At 39.5% G+C, this 20,080-nt stretch overlaps 1 protein-coding gene across 1 annotated transcript in view; it reads left to right on the top strand.

The window, feature by feature from the left end:
• The window catches only part of LOC118790796 (teneurin-1-like), a 183,381-nt gene that overhangs the window by 109,199 nt on the left and 54,102 nt on the right, over window positions 1-20,080 (top strand). The window contains exons 7-11 of the mRNA XM_036547853.1: window positions 5,933-6,141; window positions 8,262-8,472; window positions 11,853-11,954; window positions 15,614-15,808; window positions 16,837-17,037. Coding sequence (XP_036403746.1) covers window positions 5,933-6,141; window positions 8,262-8,472; window positions 11,853-11,954; window positions 15,614-15,808; window positions 16,837-17,037 — 918 coding nt within the window. The remainder of the gene's footprint in view (window positions 1-5,932; window positions 6,142-8,261; window positions 8,473-11,852; window positions 11,955-15,613; window positions 15,809-16,836; window positions 17,038-20,080) is intronic.

A 20,080-nucleotide genomic window follows, 5' to 3' on the forward strand; every position in this document is an offset into this window, starting at 1 on the left:
GATGACTCAGTTCCATTTACTGTGATTCAATTTCATTTCTAAAACATTGCAAAAACAAGCCCCACCTCCATTCTCTCCAAGCCTGTGTGACAGCAGGGACAGTGCAGGGCAGGGACAGTGCAGGGCAGGGACAGTGCAGGGCAGGGACAGTGTCGCTGCCTCTCGCTCACTGGCTAAAACCAAAGCAAGTGTGGCCTGGGGAGGCAGAAAGAGGCAACTGTGCTGCCAGCTTGCTTCCAGCAGACCACCTCAGATGGTACTGGATGAAAGGAATAACCGGCTGCTGTAGATTGGATGTGAAACAGTCAGCTGACAGCAATAGTGTATACTGTTGCCAAAGCACTGCATCATCCTGAAGAAAGCTTTGCTCCGTTAATAAAAAAAATATATTAGATTAAATAAATATAAAACTAAATATTGCTGCGCTGTATGACCACATGATCAATTAATTTTTCTTCAAAACAATACAAGCAGTGCAAACAATAAACAATAAAAAATATCAAAGTTGAAAGCATATCAAATCAAAATAACACATCAGTTTGGTCCCATGGATTATCACAATTTATAATGCAGCGTGCACCTCACTGGGGGCAGGGGCTGCTGGGTCGTTTTATTTTGAATTGTCTATGAGCTCAAATTAATGAAGATAAGCACAATACACATAATTAAAGTGAAAGAGAAAGTGCCTGCTCCATAATCTCTTCCCAGGTGACAGTGTGTGTTATGATTAACCCTTAAGTGAGAACTTGGGCAGTCAGCACTGCTGCACACTGCTTCTTTCAGTGTATGAATGCAGCAGCATTGCAATGCAGCAGCATGACTGAGAACATAAATGTCTGCCAAAGCAACTTGTGTAAGGGAGGGGAGAAGGAATTCATTTGAAATGCTATGTAGCTTTTTGTCATTGCTTTAATTTAAAACATGATAAAACATTTAACCATAAAACATTCTTACCATTCAGAACACAGTACTATTTGTATGTTTAAACAACTGAATAATTCATGCGGATTAGTAACAGTAAAAAAATGCAACATTTCATTACATTTCTTGAGAGCATAAGTGTAAAAGTTTATGGGCAAAGTACCACACAGGTTAGATTGAATCTGGACCGAAATGGTTTCTGTTGCCTGACTGACTGTGTCCCATGAAGGGTGGGGTCAGTGCCACACAGTTGTATGCAAACTGCATGTCCAAATCTTATAAATTCGTGTTCATATGTACAAGAGGTCTCTGATCAAAATCTGAGTTATTAAGCCTAAAGTGCTGATGTGTTTCAATAGTGTACTCAGAGATGGACAGAACAGCATATGTAATTCATTCATATTTACAACAAATTGTTTTCTTTACTGCTTCCATACTGTTGCTGAGCAACTGGTATGGCTTTTTTTCATAATACTAATGGAAGTTATAGCAGTAGTGAAAATAATAGGTTAACTTAATAAAAGGTTAAAGAACAGGTTGTTTTGTTTGAAAGATTTTTTTAATAGTTTTGATATGGTACACTGTTAATGTTTTAACCCTTAATAAGAGTGAAATTTATTTCTACTAAAAACATGTTGAATTGCTTAAATATGGAACCAGCTAATATAGTAAAGATGTTTATTTGAAGAGGACGCGGATGTGAAGCCACATCTCTTCCTGCTCTCTTCACTTTCTGGTCGACTGTATGGCGGTTTATCACTCCTATACCTCCTGCCTTGTTGTTATGCAGTGATAGAGCTTCAGCACAGCAGCACTCTCAAGTTACCTCCAGCCTCCAGCCAGAGATGAGTCCTCTGAAGTACAGTCACAAAATGCTATCTGTACAGCCATAATAAAGGCTTTGGGAAGCTTTATCATGAAACATAATTTATTATTTATTATAAAGGCCTCATAACTTTAATCTTTTGCAAAACATTTAAAAATGCAGCCATTGCAATTCTACTGTAAGTACTTTTAGAACTTCCCTTTGTAAATTAAATGAAGAAAAGAGGACAAGGCAAATTTGCAAGAAGCAGGAGCTGAATGGTTCAATTAAGTGTATGTGTTACAGTAATGGGATGATTGAAGTGTTAACTATCTGTGCTATCTTGGAATGCTTATATTGTTTAAACTAGAAAAGTGCGGTTAAAGGGTTAAATATGTAATATAAATGGATTGGCCTTTTGAACCAATGGAGTTATCGCCTTAGTGACTTCAAATGACATTAATTTGGCAACAAAACTGGAAGAACGGCTGTGATCTTATTAGGTACCTACTCAAAAACCTTTTAATTGAATTCTCTTAATTATAATGACCTGCTCCTCTGTGATATTTTTATTCTTCCTTAGGCGGGTTCTTCAGAAAAAAAATCATTAAACTTATCTGCATTGATCTGGTTTGGGGTTTAAAGAGACATGAAGTCTCCTTTTTCATTGTCTTCATGTCAAGCCTGGTTGCTATTAAAACTGCCCTGTTTAGTTCTTCATTAAGATGTGCGTAGCAATAGGTCTAATTGAAAAAGATGGTTGAGTTTCTTAGAAAATACATTACAGGTGTAATTGTTTAATTCAGATAAACCCGAGGGCAAGTAAAATTAATCAGGTTGTATGCCTGAACTCTTTTAAGAGCTAATTTCTGTTGAAGACTTTGAAGAGACAAGGGAAAGAGGCCAACAAGAAGAGATGATAAGTTGATTAAACCTCAGGGTATTCTTTTGGCTTGAGACTGTTGTGGAAAAGTTCCAAAAATGCCAGAGTCAACAGCACTGTTTCAAAGGGAGCAAGGACTTACCCCCATTTAAAAAACCACACTCCAATGGTGCAGGATGAATCTAAATACTTTGGCAAGTTAATCAAATGAGGACTCATCTACCACCTTATCAGACAGAGGTGGGCTACAATAACTCGTGAGACAATTAAAGAATCAATGAAGTGAGCTGTCTCAGGTATGCTGTCAAGCAGAATGCTGACATAGAACTTTATCATGTATGAATAATATGTTCACACTGATATCTGGGAGTTGTGTGCACAAGAAATTCTCTTCGCACCACTGTAGATCACACGTGTTTGACGGCGCTGCCCCTGTGATCAGAGAACATTTCTGGGTCTGAAATGATACCCGTACTACCTGAGTGACAATGGATGTTGACCTTTCCATGGGATGAATATAATGCTTGAATGTAATGATGAACACAATTTCTGTTGACTGCTCTGAAAATGGTTAAACATGTCTCAAAACAGTAGGGCAAAGATAAGAGACTGACAATCAACAGCCCCCTTCATAAATGTAAATTTGTTACGCCTTTGTCTTCTAAGCATGTGCAATTTTTCTTTATAACAAACAATTTTATTCTCATTTGAGATGAGAGCAATGCGTTCTAACATTAATCTTAGATCGTGTTATCCATGAGTAACTTGTGCCATCTGTGCATTATGAAGCCTCTTATCGAATGAATCGTTACCACAGGGACTTACAATGAGGAAGGTTAACGCTATCATTCACACAATGGCCATGATATCTTACAGTCATGATATGACTCAGCAACACTGATGTCATGTTGACAGTCTTCTGCCACAGCTCGAGGCGTTTCTCCTCATTGACTGGGGTTCACATGCTCTGAGGCTCAGCTCTCCTCTTCTCTATCATTGTTTACTTTGATCAGCTTGTCATTTCTGATCAGTTTCAGTTGGCTATGAAGAGCGCCGTAGGGGGTTATCACGTCACAGCACCTCTCAGACTTAATAATTATGCAGTACTGCAGTGCGTTTCGGGAGGTTGTCGACCTTCACACTTCTTCAGCTTGAGATGTCACCATCCTGACCTGCAGCATCCAGGTTCCATCCTGATCAGGAAATATGGTAGCGAGGTAATATGATTAAATCAAACTGTGGGAAGATCTTATAGTGTACGTTTGGCAGAGGGAAAAACTGTCCTTGGAGATGTGGAGTTGTAGTGAAGCTGGGATTGGAACGTCTTTTACTGAACTTAACCATTTTCCTCTACACCAGATCAGAGAGAATGAAGAATCCTCCCCAAAGTATGCTCAAGCAAAGGGTCATAAAGCTTGGATCTGCTTTACACCTCTCACTATCTAAAGTGATAGTATAGATTTGGGATTGGCTCACACCTAGTTCATGCTGGCCCTGCCTGAAATGCTATATATGATTCTCTGCACCATAGAGAGAATTGCTTATTTTTAGATTGGCTAATAATCTTCTCTTCTATTTCTACTGGATCTAATAAAGGGTCATAGCCCTCACCACATGGTGAATGTTTCTATAGTATAGTGAACATGAAACTGTCATCTGGTGATTAAGTAGCTCTGAGTGAAACTGTGCCAACCTCAGTTCAGCATTCCAGCTGCAGTGAGAAACTAAGTTAGAGAGACTTTTAAGGAACTCCGACTCGAGTGAAAGAACTGAGCTAAGCTCGAGCCGGAGCACTGCCCTTGAATATAACCAAGGAGAGCCACAAACATCAACGGGAGAAAGAACGAGGCCTCCTGTTCAAAGGGGGACTGAGAGAAAGGAATCCAGCTGTGTCCTGCTCTGCAACCAAGAAGAGAGAATAAAGTGTTAGCCCAAGCAAGGAGGAATCCTGAACATATATCAGTTTGAAAGATTCTCTCTTGAACTTTTGTTTCAAAGTAAATACCAAACTGGCATTACATTATATTTTGTAAATATTTTATTTGAAAGTAAATGCATCCTTTTTTTAGTCATTACTTGTCAGTTTATCAGATACTATACATTAGATACAGGAAAATGCTATAACAATATTCAAGGTCCTTAGAAAATCAATTGCATTGCTGCTGTCCAACCAGCTGGTCAGATTTTCTGCTGCCATTCATCAATTGAAAGTTTGGAGTCATCATTCAACAACAAAACAATTAGGGGCATCTCCTTCTCTGTTAGTTCTGATATTATAAGATATATCTTCCCCTACAACAAGTAAACTTCTGGACATTCCATGCCATATTCACAAAAATACCAGTTTTTGTTCTTGGGCACAAAGTGACGTTTGGGTCTGGAGTTAACTTAGTGAGGTACCTTTTATGTGGTACCCAATCTATTCGGTGATGTGTTGAAATGGATCAATTGGCGATTTGGGTTTTTAGAGTGATTAAAAGTGTTTCCCCACACTTTAATGGCGCTATTCTAGTTTATTGCTTCATTGTTCAACATGAGATCTTTTTCCCATAAACTAATGACAGTAAAATCTTTTTGTGTTGCTCTAAAGAGTTTTGCATGTAGCAGAGATACTGGACACCTAGAGAGGTGATTCAAAATCCAATCTATGATAGGATGTATATTTGGTCCAACTCCCTAGGGAATCCCCATAAGTGTGAAGCGCTGTCTGCAACCTCTTGTACATGAAAATTTTATTGTCTGATTACTCAGTATGTTGATGGTGCAAATTCAACATATTCTACCTTCAGATATGAATACATTCTCAGTTGAACTATTTCTTTAAATATTTGGGTTGAATTTGTGACCTGGTAACCAAGGACATAGGACACCAACTCAATGATCATGCATGGATGATTTATAAATATACAGCACATATCCAAGCAAACATTTACATGATTTTATTTTCTCTTACAGCAGCTCAAGGATTTACTAAACCAGTTAAATTGTGAGCGTAGTTATTTAAATCATATGCTCATGTGTATCATGCTATACTCCACTGGACATGTGTGGTCCACCAGCAGTGGATGTACTCCCTGAAAAATGCGGCAGTGTAGCATATTCGTAAGGAGCAGGGCCCCTAACCAAAAGGTTACTCGTTTGATTCCTTGCTGGTGCACTGCTGTTGCACCCTTAGACAAGGTACCTAACCCAGAATTGCCTCAGTAAATATCCAGCTGTATAAATGGATAACGTGTAAAAATTGTAACATGTAAAAATCGACGTAAGTCGCTCTGCATAAGAGTGTCTGCTAAATGACAATAATGTAATTTTATGTGTTGCAGATAAAGGTGTGTATCAGAGGGGCAAAGCCATTGATAGAGGGGAGGTGGATATTGGGACCCAGATGATGCAGGCCATTCCCCCAGGACTGTTCTGGAGGTTCCACCTCACTGTTCACAACCCGACCTACGTCAAGTTTAACATCTCACTGGCCCGGGACGCGCTGCTGGGGATCTACGGACGGAGAAACATCCCCCCCACACACACTCAGGTGCACTACTATTACCTTAAATAACGTGTCTCCCCTGTTTGACTCCCTTGTGACAAACGCTGAAGGCTGGAAAGCTTTGATCACAGTGAGGCTTCTGTTCATGAGTTTTGGATCCCTCTCAAGACACCGTCTGATACTGCACGTTACACGTGCAAGTCTCCCCGCTCCTTTGTAATTAGCAAAAAAAATCCTTTATTTTGTGATTATTTCAAGTGATGAAAGTGAGACCATCTTGGCTCAAAAACAAGATGTTTTTCAAAATTTTTAATCAAAACCCCTGAGATGAACACTAACTCGACAATCAGGATTCAAGCACTCTTACATTAAAATACATGTCAGATTAGCATCACTTCATATTGTGATATCAGGATTGGCAGCATGAATCATTTAACAAATTTGTAAGTGCTGTCATAAATAATCATTTGAAATATCATTAGATTATTTACAAACATTAAGAACATCTAAATGAATTCATGTTACTAACAGGCTTATTGGATTTCATATATTTGTATCTATATTCCTACCTACATGCCTTTACATTTCCATACCTGTGATGTGAAATCACACATGAAATGACAAGTATCCTGCTTTTACCCCAGTATTCTCTGAGAACTGTGTGTATGTGTGTGTGTGTGTGTGTGTGTGTGCGTGTGTGTGTGTGTGTGTGTGTGTATGTCTGTGCCATCAGTGAGCATAAACTAATCTGCACCCCAGTTTTCCCAAAGGGTGCCCCTTCACACTGACAGACATATGCTCCTCTTTACCAGGCGCTGTTATACACGATAACTGCTGATAGTGTTCTTGGGAGGTCACTGGAGGCAGGATTTGGGTCAAGCAAAGCTTGTCGCACCCATCACTGATTCATCTGTCAAACCCTGCAGTTCTAATATCCCTGCAAACTAGCCCTCCCTGCACACGAGGGAGTGTAATTGGGTGATTTGGTCATTAATTTAAGTCTGTCCCCTTGATCAGCCTGTGGATTTTTGTCCTGTTTCCAAGGTATGTCACCATTACAGCCGAGGGTGAGAGTAGTCTGAAATATGGAAAGATGGAAATGGAGAGAATAACAGATGTTAATAACAGCAGTACCAGCAAAATTATTGACTAATGTAACTGTGACCATAAACATCATAAACTTTTAATTTCATGGATTGTGAATGATTAGGATCTTAAGATAGTAGCCAAGGGGCACTGCAGACATTTCTATTTCAGCATGGGATTGGTTTCCCAGGGCCTGTGTTTCTTTGGCACACAGAGGTTACAACCTGTGTGTGCTGCCGAAGCTTCCTAATGCGGAACCCTAATGTTACTCCCAGTGACTTGAAAAATTGTAAACAAATTACCCATGTTCCTTCACCCAGGGGGAGAGTTTTGCTGGGGGCCACGTTCACTCAACATAGCTGAGTCACCGTGCTCATCAGAGCAGCTCTGATGCCCTAGGGCATGTTAGCATGGGCGGATTTTAAATCAGTCTTCGCTTAATTCTGGGAGGTAGGACAAAACAAAAACATCCCCTGTGGCATGAAAGTGTACAGGCTATGCACCAGTCACCAGCAGATACTGAAATAATCTACCTCCTCATCTGTGGAAAACTTAAGCAAATGAGAGTGACAAAACAGAGGCTGCAGCACAATACCGTGCCTGAGGCAGTTGTCAACTCCCACAAATATCCTAATACTCCAAAGTGTCCTGTGTGCCCACTCCTATTTCCTTTTATAGCCTAACACATCCGGTGTGCCTGACCCCACTTCCTGTTACAGGATAACACATCCGGTGTGCCTGGCTCCACTTGCTGTTATGAAATAATAGCTTCTGTGACAAGCTAAAATTACCTGTTCATGCTAAATTTTTAGTGGTACTATTTCAAAAGCAAACACACAAATAATTTTGGAAATAATTGACCATTGTCAACTGTGTCAGTATGAAAAATTTAACCTACATTGATGGTGGAGATATTACACAATGTATTTTTTTATTTCAAATAGAAATGTTTTCCATATTATCTCTGTGTCCTATCTATCAGTCTGCCTGTCTGTCTGCCTGTATATTCATCAACACCTTATATGTCTCCCAGATGACAATGCTCTCTCTTTTGACTTTTGATTTTTTGTGTTCAACAGTTTGATTTTGTCAAGCTGCTGGATGGAAAACAGCTGATTAAACCAGAGACAAAGGGGACAGAGGAGTCCAGTTCTGCGCCAAGGAATCTGATCCTCAATGCCCTGCAGGAGACTGGCTTCATCGAGTACATGGACCCGGGAACCTGGTATCTGGCCTTTTACAATGATGGAAAGAAGATGGAACAAGTGCTTGTTCTCAGCTCCATCATCGGTAAGTGGCGTATAGTGATGCAAAAGCTGGTCTTTCTCTGCAAATAGGGCTTTAAGATGCATTTCAGTCTGAATTGTCAACCTGTTCAGGTGTTTAACATTTTAAATACTTTGACACACTGATTGGGCCTCATTCATCAAAATGTGCATAGAAACAAGCATATTTTATTCTTGGGAAATGTAGTTAGTGTAAGTAAAAACTCACAACAATCCCATACATGAACATTCTAACTGCTGAATAAAAGCCAAGGAAAATTGATTTTTTTTTTGTTTAGAGATGTAAACAATAATTATGGCTGAGGTGGATACAAAAAGTATATATGCATTGTGTAATAATGAAATATTTATCTTCCATATATAAAGTATGTGAGGATAGACATAACAGATTCTAAACCAGTGAAAAGGTGCATGGTTCCATGTAATTTACACCTCGACTCAAACATGGTCAATCAATTCTACATGAGTCTGAAACTGGAGCGATTTAGACACTGGGTCATCATTGTCATTCCTCCGGTGGGTGATGGATCCTGTGTTTCACGATCATATTGTGTAGGACACAGCAAACCAGTGTGATCTTGCACACCCCATACAAAAAAACATACAGATACATCCACCGGACTTTTAGCACCATATAGTGCGGTCTGCCATCGAGTGAGTTCACATATGTGTTACACAGTTTATATGTAGCCTCGGGTTGTGTCTGCATTGTGATCAGCAGTATGTTTAGCCGGAGGTTCAGCATTTAATTATGCATAAGAGGAATACCACCGATGAAGGTTGCTTGACCTAAATGTATCCTAATTTGATCTTGCATTTGAGCACTTTTGATGGAATAAAAACATTTATGGATCTCTTATGCAAATTCTCTCAGTAGCATTTTTTAATCCCTGATAATCCCAGACAGTAAAGGTGTGTTTACTTTTGTATCTTTGTATGATAAGAAATGACAATTTGGCAAATAAGTTAATCATAAATGATGATGTATTAGATTAGTTTTCTAGGATATTTATTTGTTTATTGGAAATTAAATGGAGTGTTTATGTATTTCAAATATGAATAGTCATTTGGATCACATATAAATTTGATAGTGGAGCAATTTTACCAGTATGGCAAAAAATGCTGTCTCTCTCAAACATGTGTACTTCTTTATAGGTGGTCTAAAGCAGTTGAGAATTTTTTCCATATGTAAGAACAAATTCCAACTAACAGATCGATGAATTCCAAAATGTTCTTCAGAATGGTTGCACACACACCCTGCACACAAAATTGTTAATATGTACAAGGAGTGAATCTAGGCCATTGATTCAACAGTAAACTTTAATGAGAACACATTAAAGATTTTTAAAGGTTTGGTTATTATGGTTATATATGGTCATGGTTGTTAAAATTTTTCAAGACACACAGAGCATGCTAATTTTGTGCAAATCAGCAGTACTGCTTTGCAATATTTCTACATCTACTGTACAAGTCCACATTCTAGGGCTACTCCTTAGCCAACCGAACAATGTGTCCATCCACCCCATGTACTCAGTACAAGTAGTTGTCTTCAGACTAGCGTTTCAGAATGTCAGTGCTGAAGGAGGTATTTTTACCCAGTGCATTAAATCTAATGAATTCAGATCCATAGACCTCTTATTATGTCCTTTTTGCAAGGACATATTAGCACAAGGAGCAGATTAATGGCGTAGATGTTGGATTTTATTTTACACTTTTATTTTTACACTATCCTGCACTAACCGGGGAGAAGGGGGATGCTGAACAACAGTGTAACTGTGTATGCAGGATGTATGAAATATTTATACAGTACAGTATATGCAATGAGTAATACTTCTGTATCTGTCTAGGACAGTGTTTTTAGCCTGTATGTTTTCATGTACAGTATTATCATAAATAAAGAATACAGATTAACATGGTATTGGTTTCAGCTTCTAAAAGTATGGGGGTAAATAATTTAAATTTCATTACATTATCTTAAACAGGACAGAAAGGTGATAGAATTATGTCTCATTCTGTAATTAAACCAAATGTTTGAAAACCAAACATGATAGCTGTGGTATAATAGCTATTATGCAGTACTTTACAGTAATCAGCTACCCAGCGTTGTTTCTGAAGAACATAAAGAAAATGTACAAAAAAATAAAAATGTATAGGCATGAATATTTTAAAGCAAATGTTATTGTGTATCCTCTTAGGGTAGAAGCCTATTTAATTCAGCATTTGTCACTTTTGTCTTTGTTTTTTCGACGTACCAGGGGACTACCTTTGATGTATTATTGAAAAGATTGTTTCTGCTGGTTCTCAGTGAAATGGTGTTACTGTCAAAATGTGTCACATTAAGGTCTGCTGCAGTGATGCTGGGAACGCTCTTGGTTTTTTGCACGCATCTGTATGTGTTTTTCCCATCCATGCAGGCACTAGATGCAGAGTCTAAGAGTCTGAGAGTGACCAAAACATAGCTCCATATTTATTCTCTCTGTGACCAGCTTTTTTTAATCATGAAAAAAGATGTGTGCCATTGTTTAGTTTCCTGGCAGATGTGCTGACACCTGATGGCAGAGCACCTAGTTTACATATGCAGTGTTGTGAATTGTCTAATCATTTCATAAACATTGTGGTAGTGCAAGCCAGCTAATTTTATGTAAAGAGCGGCTTGTGGTCTAAAAGGGCACAGAGGACAGTCTATCACCCCTAATTGACCGACCTTTGGTGACCCATCTCTGCCCATATGCTGAATTTGGAGTGGGGTTTATTAATGTACTTGCCATCTGCTCCTGATAAGGGTCTTGCTCTATTTTATTTCTGTCTATTTCTATCACACTCTACTGTATAGGCTACAGGGAGAGTTTGAAAATTAATGCATTCAAGACTGAGTCCCCATGGGCAAGGAAAGGAATTCTGCGTGTTGGAGTGTTTTTTTTTCTAAAGTATTTTTCTTTTCTTTTACCTTTTTTTTTAGAATTGTGTCATCACAGCAGAAACAGGAATCTGAAATCTATTTTGATATTCGTATTTCAATTACTATTTACATTTTGCATTTAGATAAAATATGCATGAGAGCAGTTTGAATTAAAAATGGAGTTATGCACTTAAGATCACAAAATGGGTGGCTATTCCCAAGAGAAGCAGGCTAGCCATAATAACCTACCTAATGAGTCTCTCAGCTGGGCTTCCATTAGAAGAGAAAGACAGAGCTAGTACATACATATAAATACATACATAAGGCTGTGGAAGGACATCTGACATCAGATTCTTATTGCTGTTATTCCTATTCCTGTTCTTATTTGCCTGCTGCCCTAAGAAACCGTTGAGAAGTTTTAATGAGACGTATTGAGCCTCACATGACCTACTGCTTGTCACAGATTGTGTGTTCTCTGTTTGCAGAAACCATGGATGGGTGCTCCACTAACTGCAACGGGAATGGGGAGTGTGTCGCAGGCCACTGTCACTGTTTCACGGGGTTCCTTGGACCTGACTGTGGAAAAGGTGAGTCTGTAATTTATGACATACACAACTATATGGCACAGAGAACTCAAAGCAGAGAGGATGCAGGCAGAAGGGTACAGAGCAGGTGAGCGTGTGGAACAGATGCTGTCAGCAGCAAGTTAGAATGTGTTGCGGATCTACTCGCTCCTCTCACAACGTACAAGAGCACAATGGTGGTGGTGAGAGGTTTCAGAACATGGCAGCAGTGTCCTTCTTTTTTTTTGATGAAATCCTGCAGGGCGCTCTGGCCATGAGCGCCATGCGGACAAGCCCCAACATCTTGCTAGTCTCCCCGGCGTATAATGTGTCAGTTCATAGCTGACATTGAAGGGAAGAAAAACACAATGCCATGTGATGAACTGAGGAGGGACATTTCAGTTCCTCATCTCTCTTAATGTATTTATAGAATACAGCCATTGTTTTCTGAAGTGTGTCGTACAGGATACTGTGACCTTCTAGGAGTAGGGCTGAGTAGCCCTGCAGATTCTCCAGGACCAGGGTTGAAATGCCATATAGACACTACAGCCTACCGGGACTAGGGTAGATTGACCCTGCATAGGAGCATCCGGCCATGAATAGAGTGAGCCTATGAATCAGTCTTGTTTGGAGCTCTGCTTCTGGACTCAGAGCAGTCTTTTCCTCTCCCGTTGTGAGCTTTTACTTTTATCTGATTCCCACACCTTCACTGAATCTCCCCGGCTCTCGGGTCTGTGAGTTATTGTAGCGAATGTAATGGGCCTATTACTGATCTGGGAAGGGGAGCGGTGCCAGGGATGTTATGAAGACTAATGGGGAGCGGGGGATCCAAGACCAGCTGCTGTCACCGAGACAGAGCCGCTGTCTGTGGGGCGGAAAGGCTGGAGGAATGCCGTGACCTTGCAGAGGTCAAGCTGTGCCAAGGTGCTGGGAGTGTCACGCTACACACCTGACACCCGGCAAGGTGTGTTCTTTCCTGTCGTCTCTGGCAAACGCACATCTTAGGATCATCTCCCGAATATCATTTGCGCTTTCACGCTCTGCAGTTTTGCGTTGCCGGGATGTAATTGTATGTTGACCCAGCATTTTAATACGAGTTCAGATACATTTGCATAATTTTATGGAAATCCATTGAAGGGCTTGCTGAAGGTCAGACTTTTTTAAAAGTGTTTGCTCATTTATTCATTCATTTTTGTCTGTGTCTATTTCTTTATTTATTATTCATATTTTAGCTGCTTCTGTATTTCATGCTCTGGTGCCAGGGCAAAATAGCTTGGAGCTGAAATTACAGAGACCGAATGTGTTTTTTGGTCCGAAATTTTAAAAGTTAAAAGTTTATTTTTCACAAAATAGTTTTAGCATATTCATACAATTTACCATTGGAGTGTGTATATCATTAAGTAGATGAAAAAAATGTTAGCCGCTTTGAAAATACTTCAGCTTTGGATATATTGTTCAGTAGACCACTGTGCATATCTGCAAGAAAGAATCCATCCAGAAAATGAAGCAAATAAAAAGGAACTCAACTGCAGTGTTTCATTTGTCTTATTCTTCACACTTTATAGAGGAGTTACTGAAGCACATTTACCGATCAATTAAAACATTCGCTTTCAGGAGAATAAACATTACAGAGATGAATAAATGGTTTAAGGGTGTTTTAATTTTTGTTTTAATATTGCAGACAAAATGCAATAAATGACACCATTCATATAAGTCAGCCAAGCCTGTATGTATTTCTGAGGATGGCATTTGTCTTTAGGCACAACACATTTACACTTATGCATAATAATATTAAGCCTGCGTTAATGGGACTTGTAAATGCTTAAACCATGACAGATGCAACAAATGATTGTAACGCAAGAAAATCATTAACAGAAACAGCAATGGGTGTTTAGCATGAAGATTAAGAAGTTTATCCATTGTTGTGCTTTGAGCATATGTATAAAGAGTAGGGGAGGGGGTACATGTTTAAATATGTCATTCAAAATCAAGGACAAGGTCCATTATTGTTGGATCGAATCTGCCCCTTATGTGTCCAGTTCTCAGAAATAGAGCATAAAAAAAAATGCTGCTTCATTTGGGATCCATATTCCCATCTAAGATGTACCGTTTCTCTCAGCTCTTTTCTCAGTATCACTTAGCCATGCTGTTTTATGTCGACAAGCATCACGGCCCGTGTAGACTCGCTCCCTTGAAAGTGTGTGAAAGTGTTTGTACAGCCCTCATTTGGAAATATTACTGACCTTGTTATAACCTTACTGGTTACCCTGTCTACTCTGCAAGATGTTGAAGCTTAAAGTCATTAGGCAGTTCTTGCTAAATTTTTCATGACTATTTTTAAAAGGAAGCAGAGCTGTACTGCCAAGTTCTGCTGAAAGAGATCTGCTTTGGGATATGAGATATTCACATCTCATCTTATTTGTTCAGCTAAAGCCAGCCATTTGAGCTTATTGGATGACACAACACAATAAAAACACTGGTTAATTTTGGTACTGTATCCTTTAAATGATATCTTGAAACTTCAGTAAAACACTGATAGTTATGTGTTTAGATTTCTTTCACAACATACTCTCAAGTAACATCTTAATTCAAGCTGCATATATCAATGGCTTATTTGGAAATCACTCAACGTAGGTATTGTGTGTACATTGGCAAAGTATAAGCTTAACATTTCCATTTTTTGTTTTTCACATATTAACAATAAACTAAGATGGAGGAGCTGTAAACTTTATCAGGTCTTATTAACATTCTGTGTCTCAGAAATAGAATAAGGTGCAGTCTGCTCAAGCATAAATGCCAAATAAACCAATCTGCTGGTACATTTCCATCTACTGTAAACAGAGCAAAGCTTAAGGCACCCTCTCTGCAAAAGAGGGAGAAACACCTGCCATCTGTCTTCCTTTGGTTCATGTTTGTCGCCCTTGCTCCAAGATTTGTTTGCAGAACACTCTTTTTTCACATCATTAAAAACGTTGGCCTTCGTGCCATGTCCGCCAGTCACATAGGGGATTGCTCTAGAAAGTGCCGCTGCTGTCAGAGTTTGGCCAAGAAACCACTTGAGCAAATCACAGTGTGGCATGGATTAAGTGGATTTTGCAGGACGAGAGGCAGAGTGTCTGGTTGAAGTTTCCCAAGGTAACGGCAGCGGGCAGGGGATTTTTCACAGGCATTGTTCTTAATACAGTATTGGTGACAGACACAATGGATCCAGGGAATGTGGGATCTATCCATGCATGTCAGGGAAGGAGGATGTCTAGCATTGATTGGCTCCTGCTGGGAGTGACCAGCAATGCAAACGATAGCCACAGGGGTCCACTGCAATAATGTACACCCATGCCGTGTAGCAGTTAGGAAAATAGACTTACTAGAAGGCTTTCAGATTTTACTCCCAGCGGGACATTGCTGTTGAGCAAAATATATAAACAAAGTTGCTTCAGTAAAGATATTCAGCAGTGTGATATATAAACTGTATGCTGTGTAGGTGGTGTAGGTAAAATGTCTGCTTTTGCAAACAAATAATATAAAAATAGTGGACAGCTTCAGTGGGAATGGCCACAGTGCTGTCTGGAGAGCAGGTGGAGAGAAATGGACATGCCATGCTTAGATCGTTGTGACCGCGAGGATCTGACCGTGTGACGTGCCCGTGTGAGTAATTGGCCATGTGGTTGCCGCTGCCATTTCAGACTCCTGCCCGGTCCTGTGCAGCGGGAACGGGGAGTACGAAAAGGGCCACTGTCTCTGTCACCCCGGCTGGAAAGGTCCAGAGTGTGACATCCAGGAGGATCAGTGCATCGACCCCACCTGCTCCAACCACGGAACCTGCATCCAGGGCATCTGTGTGTGCAGCCCCACCTACAAGGGCAACAACTGCGAGCAAGGCAAGGCACTTTCCTGTTTCTCTCTGTGTGCGCTGAAAGTATATGCACAGGCATACTGGACATGGAGACACACACACACACACACACACAAACACACACACACAGAGCTGCTATTTCAACTAACTCTTTTGTGTCTCCTGGTTTATAAGTAGCCAGCATAGCACACTAATCATGGTTTTCACTCATACAGATATTGAGCAAAAATGTATTCATTGCACTTTAGCACTTATTGCAGATGTAGATGAGATTTTTTCAGAACATGATACAACTAACACATTTCCTCGATCTATTTCATTCAAATTCTTCCTCTCCTGCTTTTCAGCCACTAGGTGTTATTGGATTTCAAAATTCCAAAAGCCAATAAATTGTCAATAAGCAGAGTAACTCATGATGTGCTTGAAATCAATATTATAGGAACAGCCTTGCGCCAACAAAACTGAGAATCTGATAAAGGCTGAGAGCATCATGATGAATATGCTATAGTGCTTTTAACAAAGGGGCATGCTGTAGCAGAGAGTTGACTTTAAGTGTATGGAAATGATGTGCGGTTAACTACCCTGAAAAATGGATTATGCTGTGGCTTGTTAATTTTTTGATGAGAGTGGGGTTGCGGCAGGCAGTTTTGAACTCTGAAAGATGTTATGAAGTTTATATCGCAGTACAACAATTTTTAATTTATGAGTGGTATGAGATGCCTTTATTAACTTCAGACCAAGGCAAGACAAAGTTACAAGAGGTTTCCAAAACTGCATGGAGTCTTACAGGGAGATAAAAGCTATTCTCTGGAAAAATTACACAATTATTATTCTTTTATTATTCTTACGCATGTAATTTGTAAGCTGTGTCTTTTTTTCGGGTGTGAAGTCAGGTAGCATTTTAAACTGAACTACAGGCAAAGAGTGTGAAGTTATTTGAACTCTCAATGGGCTTTTAATGAGCATGAGAGGATCCAGAATGTTCTTTGGCTTGGATAAGAATTGCCCCCCCCCCCCCATCTTTCTCTGTCTGTCTCTCTCTCTTCACCTCAGTGGACTGCCTGGACCCCCAGTGTGCGGGTCATGGAGTGTGTGTGAAGGGCGAGTGCCTGTGCTCACCTGGGTGGGGTGGGGACGGCTGTGACAGCCCCCTGCCAGCATGCCAGGAGCAGTGCTCCGGACATGGCACCTACCTGCCTGACACTGGCACGTGCACCTGTGACCCCAGCTGGACCGGCTCTGACTGCTACATAGGTGAGACCCCCATCCACACCTCTTCTGAAGCAGAGATAATCAGTTAATCAGTTGATCCTAGAATACACCACAACATAGTACAGCTTTTCACTTCATGTTAAATAAGTAAGTGCCTTAAAATATTGCTAGAAAACAATTGATGAATACGTTGCAGCTTAGTAAGTAGTATGACTTATTTTTGGTGTGTAGTAGTCACAGTATAATTTGCAAGTGCTTCTTTTAAGGTGTCCATTTAGGATGTCTTGGTGTCTCATAAAAATATGTTGTTAGGTGTGCATGTCTCTTTAGTTGTATTAATGTTTGGATACTGGTGTGTCTGTGTATGTGCACACAGATACTTGTATGCTTGTGTTTGTATGGTTTCTGTATGGTGTACTGTTGCTCGGTGCCTGTGTTTGCACATGAATATTACATGTATATGAATGTGTGCGTGTATGTGTCTGTTTCCATATGATTGCGCTCTGATATTTTTCTGTGTGTGTATTAATGTATTTCATTAATCTGTGTGTGCACGCGTGTGTGGGGGTGTGTCATTGCTATTGTAGCTGCAGTTGATTATAGTAATCTGTCAGAAGGAGCTCTGATGGAAAGCTTCAGTCACAGCTGACCCCCAGCACATGGAGCCATCCTTTCCCAACAGGTGGAGAGAAAATTGTGTTTCTCCTCATGGCTCCTGTTCCTCCCACAGAATGGGCCCCTTCCTGAGTCTGAGCTTTGTGTCTTTTACCTCTTTACTTCATCTCCAGCAGGGAATCTTCAATCTTTCTCACTCATATGGGGCACCATGCTGATGCTACATACAAATGAATGTCAATTTCTGCCTCAGGAAGAAGCAGCAAGACCTGTTTGCAAATTAATAAAACTCCTCCAGGGAAATTCAGGTTTTTTTTGTTTATTCTTCATGAAGCTACACTGCTTTTCACAGACTGCAGTCTGTCAGATTCATTTGGTCCGTCAGCATATTTATGCATCTAACCATCTGAAACTTTTACTAAATCAGCCTTATTTATATCGAGGTTAAATTTGTCCTTTTCATATTAGGGTTAAATCCACTTGCACTAAATATAAACAGGCACAGTGAAAGGCATGAATACATATAAAAAAATGTATCCATCTATCCTCATGTGTGTATCTACCTTTTACCCATATTCTCCATTAGTCCTTGTTTTAAGGGTTAGTATGGGGAAGGAGTCACACATGATTTCAGGCATTGCTGCAGTCCTTGTCCTTGATATGGTGTGAATGCTAATGAAAGAGAATGGAGTGCCGTGTGCATGTTGTTGTTGTTTTTTTCAGCCTCTATTTTGCCAAATAGTGAGGTCACAAAGTGAGACTAAATCATGAGGGACAGAGCCAAAGCCCCAGTTGTAATGGTGAGGAAAAATAAGCCTTATCTACCGGCCAGTCTATCACTGCTGTTGTTCTTCTTGTGAGGTGCTTTACCTCAGCTGGCCCAGTAAAAAGCAGCGGTGAGAATTTTAATGATGTAAAGTCCTAAAAATATAATGCACTATTAAAATAGTAAAAATAGTAGAAAAAAGATAGTAAAAGAAATGTAAAATTCCATCAGCTTGGATGTCATGGTGTCTGTTAAGAAAATGATTCATGGAATAATTACTACAATATTGCTTAAAACATGTATATAATGAGCCTAGATGCTTATGGGTGGAGAAGTGGTAAGGAGGCTTGATTGCCAGGTTTGAACTGAACTGCCGATGCTGTATCCATGAGACTAGGTATTTAGCCCGATTGGTTTATCTCAAGATACTTTGGCACTTTGTCCATAGGAAAACAGGGACTCTGCAATTCGAAATCTCATCTTTCTACGAAACTCTGCATTGTCTGAAATCGAAATTATGCACCAAAGTGCTGTCTGGCACTAAATGACGGGGCTACTGTGTTTGCTAATGACTGGGGAGTTGAACACATGGAAAAAAAAAAACATTAATGTGGCAGCTTACTCTCTTTCTTCTTCTCTCCCACTCTAACACTTGCGATAATGTATTGAGCGTAATGTCAAGGAAATTAAAACAGATAGAGCCCAGCATGCAGCATCCTTCGGATGCAAATTAAGGCATTGATGTTTTACCCGAAATCAAAAAAGCAGTACTCTGGCTGTCTCAAATGTTGCTGCTGGCTTAGAGCAGATTGGTTTTGTAGGCATGGAGATGTTTAGTGAACGTTTTTCTTATTTCCCACAAGACATATTGATAGAGATGTTGTCTTTGAGTTGGAAAATATCACTTTGTTCAATTTTTTGAAGTTTTAAAATATTTTTAGTACTAATATTTTTTATTTTGTACATTCTATGGCAGCAATCAAGAATTGAACTGTAGTCATGAGTAATACACAGAAATTCACAACATCCTAAAGCAGCAAAATAAAAGTTATTCATTTTATGTAATAATTAAGCATGACATGGGCACATCTGAGACTGAATATGCACAATATGCTGTGTAATATGCAACTGTATATTAAGTGAGATATTCTGCTGCCTGAGACATATATATGCTTGTGTGATTTGTGTCTTGCCATTCTCCATGTCCTGCAATTCTATAATCGTGACAATCCTGAATGTTTATACTGTACTTCATGTTCAAATATAAATGTATATTTAATGTGCAACTATTTATACTGTACTACCATTTTATGAATATTTAGTTCCATATTTATGTTTTTTTTATGAAAACAGTCCATTTCTAGCCTATGTTGAGGAGTGTAACAAAAATAAGATGCCATTCTCAAAAATTCAGTTTAGAATAGGGCTTGTAGGAACATATTATGTTATAAAAGCGAGTGAAATAGGTAAATTTAGTTTGGAGCAGGATTGTCTTATTAGTGCATTTAATTTAAGAACCTGATACTCAAGTGACATAATTATTAATTATGGTTTTTAGTATTTAAACATCTTGATTAACATTGCAAGTGAATCCTTAATGCCCACTTGTTAATTAACTTCAGAAGCCTTGGGACTGACAAACAGATTTCCATCAGAAAGCCTGTGTACACATGAAAATACTGAGACTGGTTGTACATGGTTATG

This window comes from Megalops cyprinoides, chromosome 16, assembly GCF_013368585.1.
Source record: "Megalops cyprinoides isolate fMegCyp1 chromosome 16, fMegCyp1.pri, whole genome shotgun sequence".
Classification (NCBI taxonomy): domain Eukaryota; kingdom Metazoa; phylum Chordata; class Actinopteri; order Elopiformes; family Megalopidae; genus Megalops; species Megalops cyprinoides.